This window comes from Colletotrichum gloeosporioides (genome assembly GCF_011800055.1).
Source record: "Colletotrichum gloeosporioides strain Lc1 chromosome Unknown consensus_85, whole genome shotgun sequence".
NCBI classification, from domain to species: Eukaryota; Fungi; Ascomycota; class Sordariomycetes; order Glomerellales; family Glomerellaceae; genus Colletotrichum; species Colletotrichum gloeosporioides.
In genome coordinates this window covers 415424-428029 of record NW_025544730.1, presented here as the reverse complement: position 1 = coordinate 428029, position 12606 = coordinate 415424, and the positions used below count along the sequence as shown (strand labels likewise).

The 12606-nt window shown below is 56.7% G+C and overlaps 4 protein-coding genes across 4 annotated transcripts; 2 read left to right on the top strand and 2 right to left on the bottom strand.

The window, feature by feature from the left end:
- Positions 1–862: 862 nt before the first annotated feature.
- GCG54_00001330 (uncharacterized protein) lies at positions 863–2904 on the bottom strand (the record flags this gene model as incomplete). Its single annotated transcript, XM_045401448.1, has 2 exons — positions 863–985; positions 1402–2904. The coding sequence occupies 2 exons, from the start codon at positions 2902–2904 to the stop codon at positions 863–865; spliced, it is 1626 nt and encodes a 541-aa protein (XP_045258450.1).
- Positions 2905–5739: 2835 nt separating this feature from the next.
- On the top strand, positions 5740–6975 carry GCG54_00001329 (uncharacterized protein; the record flags this gene model as incomplete). Its single annotated transcript, XM_045401447.1, has 1 exon — positions 5740–6975. One exon carries the CDS (start codon positions 5740–5742, stop codon positions 6973–6975), a length of 1236 nt encoding a protein of 411 aa, XP_045258449.1.
- A 162-nt stretch (positions 6976–7137) lies between these two features.
- On the bottom strand, positions 7138–8463 carry GCG54_00001328 (1-aminocyclopropane-1-carboxylate synthase-like protein 1; the record flags this gene model as incomplete). Its single annotated transcript, XM_045401446.1, has 1 exon — positions 7138–8463. The coding sequence occupies one exon, from the start codon at positions 8461–8463 to the stop codon at positions 7138–7140; it is 1326 nt and encodes a 441-aa protein (XP_045258448.1).
- Positions 8464–10713: 2250 nt separating this feature from the next.
- GCG54_00001327 (Thiamine-repressible acid phosphatase SPBC21H7.03c) lies at positions 10714–12123 on the top strand (the record flags this gene model as incomplete). Its single annotated transcript, XM_045401445.1, has 1 exon — positions 10714–12123. The coding sequence occupies one exon, from the start codon at positions 10714–10716 to the stop codon at positions 12121–12123; it is 1410 nt and encodes a 469-aa protein (XP_045258447.1).
- Positions 12124–12606: the final 483 nt, after the last annotated feature.

Below are 12606 nucleotides of genomic sequence, written 5' to 3'. Positions count from 1 at the left end.
TATCTATATAGAACTAAAACTACTAGATTTATTACTACTAAGAATAATACTATATTATAGTAATCACAAATTAATAGAAACTATAAATTGAGGAGGATTAGGATTTAGATATAGAAATAGAATAGGAATAGTTTTAGGATAGATTTAGTAGCCTAGTGAGGGTATTAGTATTTTAGAGGGGGGTATACTATGAGCCTAGCCTATAGCCACCCCTATTACATAAGTATATATATATATAGCTGTATTAACCCTATTAGGTCCTATACTAGCAATCTATCCTTCTACAACCACACCTTACGGTACCATACCTCATATGCACGCTTTCAGCACCTTTCGTCACAACCAACATGGAACAGCAGGCACCAACGCCGCTGGTGCCTGGCGCACGTGCCATTGAAGCCGCCAAGCTCCCGCAAGCTCGACTTGAGCCGTGGAAAGACCCGACAAATGGAGCCTCCTGCCTGGCCTTTGGAGATGAGTCCATGGATGCCGTCGCGACCTTTTGCGAGGATCCATGACCAGACGGTCTCTTTTGCCTGTGGCATCCAGCCTTTTCGTTTTCTTTCGGCGAGGGAAGTCATTCCGGGATGAACTGAAGCTATTCGTGTTCTAGGCAGCTGAGGCTCTAAGTACTGTGCCTCACCGTGTTATCAGTACAGACGACCCTTACTTGGGATCGTGACAACGACCACGTGTAGACCTTCGCATCACAAATACATCCATTTCTCAATGTTGTCAGGATGCATATTTTTCGCGTAAAAGGTAGCAATGAAATCGGACAATGTGGTGGCAAAACAATCGCTCGTTCATCAGCAGAGCTAATATTTCAGTATCTAATTATTTTACGGCGAATCCACCATCGTCACCCGAAAAGCCCGCCATACGTTTCAAACATCAACATGTCCTCAAAGTCATCAAGGTCGTCTACTATGTCGTCTGGATAGTAGCCATTCATCATCATGAACTCTTCTGGGGAGTTGTCAGCCTAGTACTTCTATTCTTCGTCATCTTCCTCATCTGCTTCTGAAAGGGAAGTGTTAGAGTTAGCGAACGGAGGAAGGGCGATGGATGGGATCGGGGAGAACAAAGGGATATAGGCAAGATGATGGCGTACGTAAGCCAGAGGAGACGGAGGGAAGGCGGGGAAGGGACCGGGATTGGAAGGCGAGGACAAGGGGAATGGGGAGGATGAGGAAGAGGGACGAGGAAGAGGGACGAGGAAGAGGGACGAGGAAGAGGGACAGGGTGGAGGGGGCAGAGATAGAACTTACCATCCATCATGTCGCCCACGTCGGTATCAAATTCGTCGTCCTCCTCATCGTCGTCGTCGTCGCCGTCGTCGTCGTAGCCCGGATAGGATGGAGGGGGATCCGGTTTGACGCGCTGAGCCAATTCGCCCACATAGTGCTTCCAGTCAATACCGGTGTATTCTTGCGTAGGGTCCTCCTTTTCGTTGCTGCCCTTCCCATAGAATGACACACGGGCGTGCATTCCAGCTGAGATCTGGTTGGGTAGGGCGATCTTGATGTGCTCTAAATCCAACCCAGGGACTTCCCGAAGGCTTTTGAGCATCTTGGCCCACACATTGAACTTATAACGGACACGAAGGTCATCGCTGGTGTCGTTGGGATTATGCGGTTGACGGTTGATGAGGGTGACCCGGTACAGCTCAAGCCTCTTAAGTTTAGCGGCAAATTTGCGCACGACGTCAAGGAGAGCCTTGGTTTCGACATCGCAGAAGCCAAAATTAAGCTCCTCTAGGTAAGAAAAGCTTGGGGACGGCGGAAGTGCTAGCATCGGCGAAGTGGCGGGAGGCGTCAACGTTGCCGACGACGGCAAGGACGGAGACGGCGACGGCGGGTGCGGGTGCGACTTTGACGGGGATGCCGCCGCCGCCGCCGCCGCCGCCGCCGACGACGACGACGACGAAGACGAAGACGACGACGATAGCCAATTCAATAGCTTTTCAACACCACCACGTGCGTTAAAGAAGTTGATGCGTAGATGCTTGATATTGGTGAGATGCGTGAGGAAGTGGCACAACAGGTAGTCGTAGCGATTGTGATCCTTCTGCGTCGGTTGGCCAGGGATGGGGACGGCGATGCCTCTATTGGGGCCGGATCCGACGTTCGCGACCAGAATAAAAGTCTGGAGACCCTCAAGGACAGGGACGACCTTAGGCTTGAGGTAATTGGTGAAGAGGTTGAAGGCGTTGTCGTTAGGGATGCACATTTGTCGGCGGAGCATCTCAAATCGCTTTGGGCGGGCCCCGGCGTTGCCAAGGGCTGTGAAAAGGGTAATCATAACTTTATTAGCGTATTCCTGGGCTTCTTGAGTATTTGTTTTCGCCAAAAGGTCAACGCCGGTCTCCTTGCGGATGGTGGTAGCTCCATAGCTTGCCCAGGTGGCGCCGTAGCCATCACGATGCTCACGCTCTCGTGAATGATAATCTCGAATTCCCACGGTTTGGAGGTTCTTCAGGTTCCGGAAGGCCTCGGTGAGCATTACTACATCCTGGCCACTGCTGACAAGGGTGCGGTGGTCGGCGTAGGCCTGGCGGTAGGCGTTCTCTTGGGCCACTTCCATGGGCGAGAAGCGGCGGTAGTCGAAGAAATCGAGCCCTATTACCACGTGGTCGAGGCAGTCGCTCAGTCGAGAGTTGCTGATATCGACCAGGGCTTGTAGGCTCTGTTCCATAAGCATAAACTGCCGCTTGGTGAAGAACTCTCTCATGAAGGTGTTGAACAGGGATTGTTCGATGGACTTGCACGTCAATCGAAGATTGCCCAGTTCGGGCGTCGTCAGGTACGAGGATATGCGTAGGAGGACCTCGATCGGCACCTTGCTGAAGGGGGTTGTAGGCGACGACGGCCGCGACGGCAGCGAGGTTGCCGGTTGCGACATGGTGGCGGTAGTATTGAGACGACGCCGGAGGACGCCAAAGGACGACAGAGAGCGACGACAGAGGGGACGACAGGCCCGACGAGGAGGAACAGCGATAGAGAGGAGCAATGAGAGCAGTACCGACGACGACGGAGAAGAAGAAGGTAGAGATGAAGTTGAGTTGAAGATCAAAGCGAGGAAGGCGCGGCTGAGAGCTTGAGTTAAGGCGTGCTTTCCTAAAAGGTTGAGATGTAAAGTTTAGGCAGGAACCGTCAAGCGGGGGCGTTACTGGACGCGCTTTCCACAGCAAGTAGGTAGGTAGGTCAGTCTCTTGTCAAGGTACCTTACCTACCTAGGTAGATGGAGATGAAGTCGAGTCGGTGATTCAGAATAGCCTCACAGCATCCAAATCGTCTCGTGGTGTCTCAAGCTCGCGCCAGCTGTTGCCTGTTTCTTTCAATGGAGCTCTACATCGGTTGTTAAACCCCTGGTGATGTTGCACCGGCAGGATCGAACCCTGCTCCTGATTGGTTTGCAAGATGTTCCGGTCCGTGTTTTAGGGAGGTGAACGCTGTAAGATACCTGGAGGTCAATACCTGCCGCGGCCGTTCAGTTGACAGGTGAGTGACATGAAGGAGCTTGGACCACCAAGTGAGACCTCTGCCGTCATTCACAGTGCAGCGTCCCTGCAGCGACGGCCCTCTCTCTAGGCTGCAGCGCCCCACAGAACGGCTCGCTTTTGGCGCTAAGTCCCGATAAGGATACAGGTCCACTATCTACCGCATTTGAACGCTGATTCAGCGAGTCCAATGGAGTTTGTCACTTTCAGGGGCGGGTGATCCCCGACGCTGCGCGGCAGAATCTAAAAAATTGGAAAACGCACCTCACCTCAGGCACAAAACCGAGCCCCCTTTTGTTTCCTCGATTAAGGTAGAACATGGGCTCCCTACACAAGGTTTCGACGGTCCATCTGTCGTTGGCACCTTATTTCATCGTCGTTTTCGCTTTTGACCGCACGTCAAAGAAAGGCTAGCCGTTGCTCAATTTTATAGTATATACATCAGCAACGTCCTCCCACCATGCCGGTTTTCAGCCGACGCAAAAAGCAACGACTCGTCGTGCTGGTCTATCGCCATTTTCTGCCCATGTGGATCGAAGAATCTCATCAGACGGGCGCCCTCCTTTGTTTTTTATTGTGCAGCACACCCCCGGCAGGCCTTCGGAGGGCGTGGCTCAGCCCGTCACCCCCAATCTCAGCCAGAAAGTCTTGGCACCACCACCAAATGCCAAATGGAATCGACAATTGCTTTTCATCTTGAAACAGGCCCTGGATGATGCTCATGCGGAGAAGACATCCTTTGTCTGTTCTCTCGGAATCAACCGGCCAAAGTCGCATTGGTCGGGAGCCAAGACTTCGACAATGTCCTTGTTATTGTCCTGACTGGCCCTTTGTTCGGATGCCTACGCCGTCGACGATCGGCTTCGTCTCAACTTGATGGCCTCTGTCAACGGTCATGGTTTATTTCAACGTCGTTTGCCACCAACACTGGACAAGGTCATCCCATTCGTTCGCTTGAGGTACGGACCTGGGCAGAAATTGCACTTGGACCAGACTCGACTGATTGCAGAACTCGTCGAAGAAATCGCCTCAGATTGCGCAACATGGACCAATATTCAGGCATCTCTGCAGAAAAGCCCAGAATCCACAACGCCGCTCTGTTGGTGGGAATTCCGCACGGGACGAACTTACAGTTTACGTATCTCTCTCGACTGAGCAGTTTGTCCGGCTCGGCGCGCCTCCAGGCCCGTTGGCCCGTCCCAAGGCCGTCAATCATATCCGTATGCCTCGAGAAGCCCGCATGCGGCCAACACCAGGACCTCAATAATTCGCACGAGTGCAGCCAGAGTCGCATTCCACGTGGGGTCGTTTATCCGTTTATTGACCGTCAGGCACAGCGGATTGGAGAGAGATGAAGGGAGAGAGGCGAATACGCATGGCGCAAGGCACAGCATGCCCACATCACGTCCGCGGTGGCACCAACACCACGAATTGGCGAATTACGACGCACATCAGATGTCCTTTTCACCGCTCGCTGCCAACGGTTGGCCTTTACCTGCGGCACGAGGCCCATAAGTTTAAACTGATCAAGAAGGTGTGCTGACTGCCTTTCGGCGGGCATGTTGCAATTCTGCCCGCGGCCTGTCTCATTTTCTTGCGGCGTGCCAAGACGTTCGCCAAGAGTCGCAGCGGGGAGCCTCAACAAGACGCAGCCCACGACTGGATCCGGACCTTATTTTTCCATCCTCCGGCTGCCATGGGCGGAGATGACTATCGGGGGTTCAATGCAACGATACCTGTTGCCAAACAATTCTTCGCTGATCACCCGCAGACGTGCTGATAGCCGCATGGTAGAATCGCCGACATGGTCAAGATGGAGCACCGGTTCCTGGATCTTGCTGCCCCCGGTCCATGACTGACCCCCGTGCGCCCCGTCCCCAAGACCGCAACTTCTGCAAACCCCGTCTTACTCGCATCTGGCCATGCTCATTTGCTCGCTCGGTGATCATTGATAGAGAACTGGGGCGAGCGAGAACTTGGCAAACACCCCCACCGTCGTCCCTAATCACCCCGACCCTCCCGGGGCCACATCCGCCAACACCATGGCCACCGCTGGTGCTACCGAACCGGCTTGATTCCGATCTCGATATAAGGACGCGTCTCCCCAGCAGTGACCAACGTTTGTCCAGCTTGGCGACTCAGCTTCGGTTCACTCACGCTGCCGTCACTCAAAAAATCTTTCCAACTCGACACCGTTCGATCAGTCACTCTTTAAGACAACCAAAAACGCAGCGACAATGAAGTCCGTTCTCTTCTTCGCGACCGCCGCGGCGGCTGCCGGCCCCTACCTGGCCTGGACCGCCGATTCCTTCACCCAGCACGAGATCGACAACAAGAAGCCCTACCACTACACCAAGGCTGTCCTCTACGACGGCTTTCAGGCGGCCTATGCCCTGACCAAGAACGAGACCGTCCTCGACTGGTACCGCGGCCGCATCGACGAGCGCGTCGTCCTCTCCAACGGCAGCATTCCCAACTGGAAGTCTGGCAGCTACTCCCTCGACGAGTACCGCATCGGCAACAACCTCCTCTGGTGGTACGAGCACACCGGCGAGGAGAAGTACAAGACCGCCGCCAAGATCATCCGTGACGAGCTTGCCCACCACCCCCGTACCGACGAGGGCGGCTTCGTCCACCGTCACCCCATCTACGACCACCAGATGTGGCTCGACGGCATCTTCATGGCCGACACCTTCTACGCCAAGTGGACCTCCCTCTTCGACAAGAGGAACGCCACCGCCTGGAACGACATTATCAACCAGTTCGACGTCATCGACCGCCGCACCCGCAACACCACCCTCAACCTCCTGTACCACGGCTTCGATGAGACCAAGACCGCCGTCTGGGCGCACTCTGAGACCGGTGCCTCTCCTCTCATTTGGTCCCGTGCCGTCGGCTGGTACGCCGTCGCCCTCCTCGAGGTCATCCAGCTCCTGCCTCGCGGCCACCCCGGCATTGAGAAGCTGAGCAACTACTTCATCACCCTTGCCGACGGCCTCAAGAACTCCCAGGATGCTTCCGGCGGCTGGTACCTCATCATGGACCCCTACTACGTCGGCAACCCCGCCAACTACATTGAGTCCTCCGCCTCTGCCCTCTTCACCTTTGCCCTCCTCAAGGGCACCAAGCTCGGCCTCATCCCCGAGCAGAAGTTCTTCCCCGCCGCGGCCAAGGGCTACCAGAAGCTCACCGACTTCGTCACCGAGAACGCCAACGGCACCGTCAACTGGGAGGGCACCGTCTATGTCGGCTCCCTGAACAGCGACGCCAGCTTCGAGTACTACACCGGTGTCGAGCTGGCCGCCAACGACTACAAGGGTGTCGGCCCCTTCATGTTCGCCTCCTACGAGTGGGAGACCTACAACCAGACCAAGACCCCCGGTCGTGGTGGCCCCAAGCCTCCCCGCGGCGGCCCCAAGGGCCCTCGCCCCGGCCGCCAGTTCAACCGCCGCTTCCAGAAGACCTACTGGTAGAATATGGATTGAGAGCGAGCCCATGAGATTCGAAAGTCACGACCGGCGAGCATGTACATGACTTTATTGCTTAATTTCTTAATCCCGTCTGGGGCGTTGTACATTTTTACATATTCACCTGAACATAGATTCATTCTTTCATCATTAATTCGCTGCGTGAAACTATGTAACCTGCACGTTAAATCTTTGGACGCTGACCTTGGGCGCTGCCCATGGTAGCTCATTCAATGCTTGTCCAACCCTCCTCATACCTTCTTTCACAACCCCCTCGTCCTGCGAATAAACCACCCGGAACCATCCAGGCTCAAGGCAGTGCTCCTCCCCGGGATGTAAAAACACCCCTTTCTCAACGAATTTCTCTGCCAACGCAAACTCCCTCTCCTGATCGGTCCCAGACTCCTTGGGCGGCAGCCACGGGCCCAAGTTGGTGTACACAAAGTACCCAGCATTCGCCTCAAGATATCCGATCCCCAAGCTCCTCAACATCCCCGTGGCAAACTCATACGCCCCCTTGAGCTTCCCCCTCGAGAGCGCAATGAACTCGTCATGCCACGCCCGATCCTCCAACATGGTCGACGCAATCGCCACAGACGGCCCTGCGGGTGAGTGGAACCTCACCACACTCTTGAACGCATCGTGCAGCGCTCGGTTCCTCGACACCAACGCTCCAAGCCGCAGCCCGGGGGCCGCAAAGTCCTTGGCCAGCCCGTACTCCACATGCACCAGGTCCGGATCGATCATCCCCTCCTCGGGAGTGATCGACAGCACCGAGGTGAACGTCGTGAGATCGTCCGAAAATACCGACAGCCCGTAGATCTCGTCGCTGATCAGATGAATATTATGCCTCCCGCAGAACTTCATGATCTCGACCAGCGTCTCGCGCGGGTAGCACCGTCCCAGGGGGTTATTCGGGTTCACAATCATCACCGCGCGCACCTTCACACCTCTCTCCGCCGCCCGCGCCACGGCCTCCTCGAACCGGTCCACCACGTCCGCGTCGAAGCAGTTCTCCGGGGTCGTGTCGGCATACACCACCTCCACGCCCATCTCGTTCCCGAAATCGAGCTCAAAGCGCCCGTACACCGGCCGGCTCGTCAAGATCCCCTCGCCGCGCGAGGCCAGCGCGAACGCAAGCACGTGCTGCACCGCCGTCGCGCCGCTCGCGAGCTGCACATGCTCGCTCGTAATCTCAAAGGACGGGTTGAAGCTCAGATTCAGGTGCGCCGCCAGCGCGGAGCGCAGACGCGCGCCGCCGGCGGTGCTGTAGCCGTAGGTGAAGACGTCCTCGTGCAGCGGCGTGCAGGCGGCGACGGCGGCGACGGCGGGCAGGACGAGGGCGTTGGAGGCGAGCGCGAAGGAGATGAGGCCGTCGGGGTTGGAGGTCGGGTGGTACGTCTGCGGCGGGGCGAAGCGGAAGGGGAGCGCGAGCTGGGCGGCGGTGGCGAGGGCGCGCGGGGAGAGCATTGTGCCGGGGCGCCGGAGGGTCATGACAGCCAGCGCTTGACGGTAGGTGTTGTGTAGTAGAAAAATCACGGTGGTTGCGATGTTTTTGGTGGTGATGGTTAACGGAGGCGGTGACGGCGCTATGAAGTGCTGCCGACCGCCGGGGTCGGGGGTTCAGAGATGAGAACCTTGCTGGCTTGCCTCCGACGTGTCAATCGGTGCATGGGAGGGAGGATGGGTCAACTTGCGCAAATGCGCTCAGCGTGCCCATTCACGTCGCAAGCTCTCATAGGTGAGAAGGTCAACGTCGTTGAGTTGAACACCAATTAAACTTGCGGAATCATCGTGCCTTTGATGCGCTGGGCCGGTGGGAGAGACAGACGGCTGGTGTTCATTCACCTTAGGCAGCTCGCCGGTATCGCGGGCCGGGAAGGCGGGCCGTACGGGGGTTTGCGGGGCCTGTGGACGCCGGAGTGGGCTCCAGTGACACAATCACGGCAAGGAGGTCGGAGACCGAGAAGGACTTGGAGGGGTCGGTTACGGCTACGATTGAGGCTGTGAGTCGGGGCCAGACCCGGAGCCGGGAGCCGGGAATGTTTCATCTGGGTCTTTGCTGCGCAGAGGAACTTGGTAGTTGTTCGCACCCGTTCCTAGGCTCTTTGCTGTGCGGTCGTGGCATTAAGCCGCGCTCATCGTACATGAGGCGGGAGAGGTTCCCTCTAGTACGACTGCCGCCGCGATGCATTTTCCGCGCTCTACCGTGGCTTCTTCTAAGAGCCACATGGAGCACTGGCTGGTTTGGGAGCTGCTGGTTCCAACCGCTCGTGTCGAAATACGTAAAATGTTCTTCACTCCAGGCGGATGTCTCACTGTGTCTTGTCGGTGCACAATGTTTTCTCGCTGGGTGCATCGCATTTCTCAGATTGTAGCGTTGCCTCTGCACACACAAGCATTCCGATCCGACGGTATTGGCGCACCGGATCATACCTTACACATGAAACTCCTCGTTTCCTCGCTCTGCGTTTGGCCGACTGATTGAAAAAAGAGACAGCACTTCAGACAGCAGATTGCATTTTCCCAGCGCAGCGCGGACAGTTTGCTCCGTCCAACCTCAAATCCACCGGTCGCACCCAGCCCTGAAGAGCGCCAAGGACGGGGGATGGGCGGGTAGCATTGCAATGGCTGCCGTGCCTGCATGGCGATCGGCCGGGGAAATTCGTTTTATGCCCCGGAGAAACAGCCTCCTTTATTTGCTTCGTAACCACCCGACTTCGCCTCTTTATTCATCGTCAGCCTCCTCACCGAAGCTGAAATTGAGTTCTCGAGCAGAAATGCTAAAGTAATCGCCAAGCCTATCATCGCAAAATAAGCACCTGCTTCTGAGCACAGGCACCGTCCGAACTGATTGCGGGCCGCGGTCGTCAGATGAACGAATACGAAAAGTTCCCCCAGTGAACCGAACAGCTGAATGATGGCGTCAACCATCCCCCGCTTGAAGATGCCTTGCGCCGCAAACCTGATTGACGCTCGAAACAGAATAATCTAGAGACATTGCGATTCTCGGTCTGTTGCGGTCGTACAGCGCAGCGTCAAGACGGGCCTTACGTAGCGATCATCAGACTGCCGAGATTCTCGACCAATCCAGCGCGTTCGGTACCTTGGGCCCCAGGAAATTTTCAGCAATGCCATCGGGAGAGTGTAGTCACCAATCGCATGAGCCGCAACACGTTTGCCTGCCGATGATCATGTATGCCTGGAGGCTGTTCGTCCAACGTCATGACGTAGAGCAGAGCCGCCAGGCACGAAAGATGAAAAAAAGCAGGCTTGATGAATGTGGGGAAAGACAAAGAAAGCCTAGGCCCCGCGCTGCGTGGGTGCTCGCCTCTGGGCTGGTCGCCGTCGGGTAGTCCAGTGCGAATAGCGCGTTGGCGGCGGTCGTTAGGGCCCAGAAAACAACGGCCAGTGACGTCGGAGTCCGTCGGAGGGACCGGGGGGTAAAAGTGGGCTGCCTGCCACTGCTTGCACCCGGCTCCCGCTACCAGGGCCAGGACCAGGATCCATTCCATCTCATTCATTCCACTCACTCACTCAGCAGCACCTTTCCGGGCTCCTCAATGATCTCACCGTTACTGAACGCAGCCCTGGTCGAGATGCCCAGCATGGTCGTATAAATCTCCTTCGAGGCTCCTTTCCCACCTCCAGCCAAGCCATTTGGTGAAAATCCAAAGCCTCTACGCTGTCTTTACCGAAGTGCGATTAGTGATACCCCTCGCCCGCGTGCGAACTTACACCACAATGGCCGGCAAGCTCCTCCACCTCCTGCCCCTCGTGGCCTACACCTCAGCATCAACGCTCTACTCAACATACAAATTCAACCCCCTGGAGCATCTCGGCGGCATCGCACCTTACTTCGAGCCCCAGGACCCCCCGGCCTCCCCCGACGCGCCCCAGGGCTGCACCGCATCCCGCGCCGCCTACCTCGTCCGCCACGCCGCCATCTACGCCAACGACTTCGACTTTGAGGAGTACATCGAGCCCTTCCTCGAGAAGCTCGGCAACAAGACCAGCCTCGACTGGTCCAAGGTCCCCTCCCTCAGCTTCCTCGCCGACTGGGACGCCCCCGTCTCCGAGGCCGAGACCTCCATCCTCACCCGCGTCGGCCGCCTCGAGGCCACCCAGCTCGGCGTCGACCTCGAGTTCCGCTACCCCAACCTCAAGCTCCCCCAGCGCGTCTGGACCTCCTCCGCCGAGCGCACCTACAAATCCGCCCAGTCGCTCGTGCGCGGCCTCGAAATCGACGACGACACCATGAACGTCGTCTCCATCTACGAGAGCAAGGAGTCCGGCGCCGACAGCCTGACCCCCTACAAGGCCTGCCCTGCGTACTCCTCCTCCGCCGGCAGCGAGCAGTCCGGGGAATTCCAGAAAAAGTTCGCCACCCCCATCACGAAGCGCCTCAACGCCCTCGCGTCCGACTTCAACTTCACCGTCAACGACGTCTTCGGCATGCAGCAGCTGTGCGGCTACGAGACCGTCATCCGCGGCCGCTCCCCCTTCTGCGACCTCGACCTCTTCTCCCCCGACGACTGGCTCGGCTGGGAGTACACCGAGGACATCCGCTACCACTACAACGTCGGCTACGGCAACAACGTCGCCCCCTACGTCGGCATGCCCTGGCTCAACGCCACCGCGAACCTGCTCATGGCCGAGACCGCCGACGAGGACCTGTACGTGAGCTTTACCCACCGCGAGATGCCGCCCATGGTCCTCGTCGCGATGGGGCTCTTCAACAACTCGGAGCCGGGCTTCGGCGCCGCGGCCGACATCAACGCGACCTTCCCCCTGGACAGGATCAACTACCGCCGCGCGTGGCGCAGCTCCAACATCCTGTCGTTCCTGAGCAACATCGCGATTGAAAGGTTGAACTGCACCGGGAGCTACGGGTACGAGGACGGGGAGTACTACCGCGTGCTGGTGAACAGCTCGCCGCAGCCGCTGCCGGATTGCGCGGACGGGCCCGGCACGACGTGCTCGCGCAGCGGGTTTGAGACGTACATCCAGGACCGCGTGGAGAGGTTCACCGGGTTCTCGGAGCAGTGCGGCGTGGAGTATGATAACAGCACTGATGTCATGTCGATATACCAGGACCAGTCTGTTGGGAACGGGACGACGGTCGGTAAGAGGTACACGGCCACGTTCCAGTAAATAGTTTCTAGACTTTTTATATTTCTATAATTATAATTGTTAATCCGTGTAAATACACCTCCGATGTGAGCCAGCAATTTTCTTGACTTATTCTCTGGTATGGACTGTTCAATTTCCCTCCAGTGATCCTCGAGCGAGCCTGGTCGTAGTGATCTGATCGTAACATCTATGTCTCAGGACCTGTATAGCACTCGGGAGTTTGTCTACCGATGCTGATCAACTTTACAGTTTCCGCATGGCGCGTCGTTTTGAATGACTATGGGATCGTCGGCCACGCGCATATCACTAGAGATGAATTCCATGCTTCATTCACCACCATGTCAGCCATACCGGCATCATCAACATTGGAATGCTTGCTTGCACGATGCTATAACTCATTTCAGTCTTATAAACCCCGCTGAGCCGCGCCACGAACTATGTGATTTGGTTGAATCACAGTCTTCCCTGACAACATTCTCTGCGACAGTGTGTTTCGCTCATTCA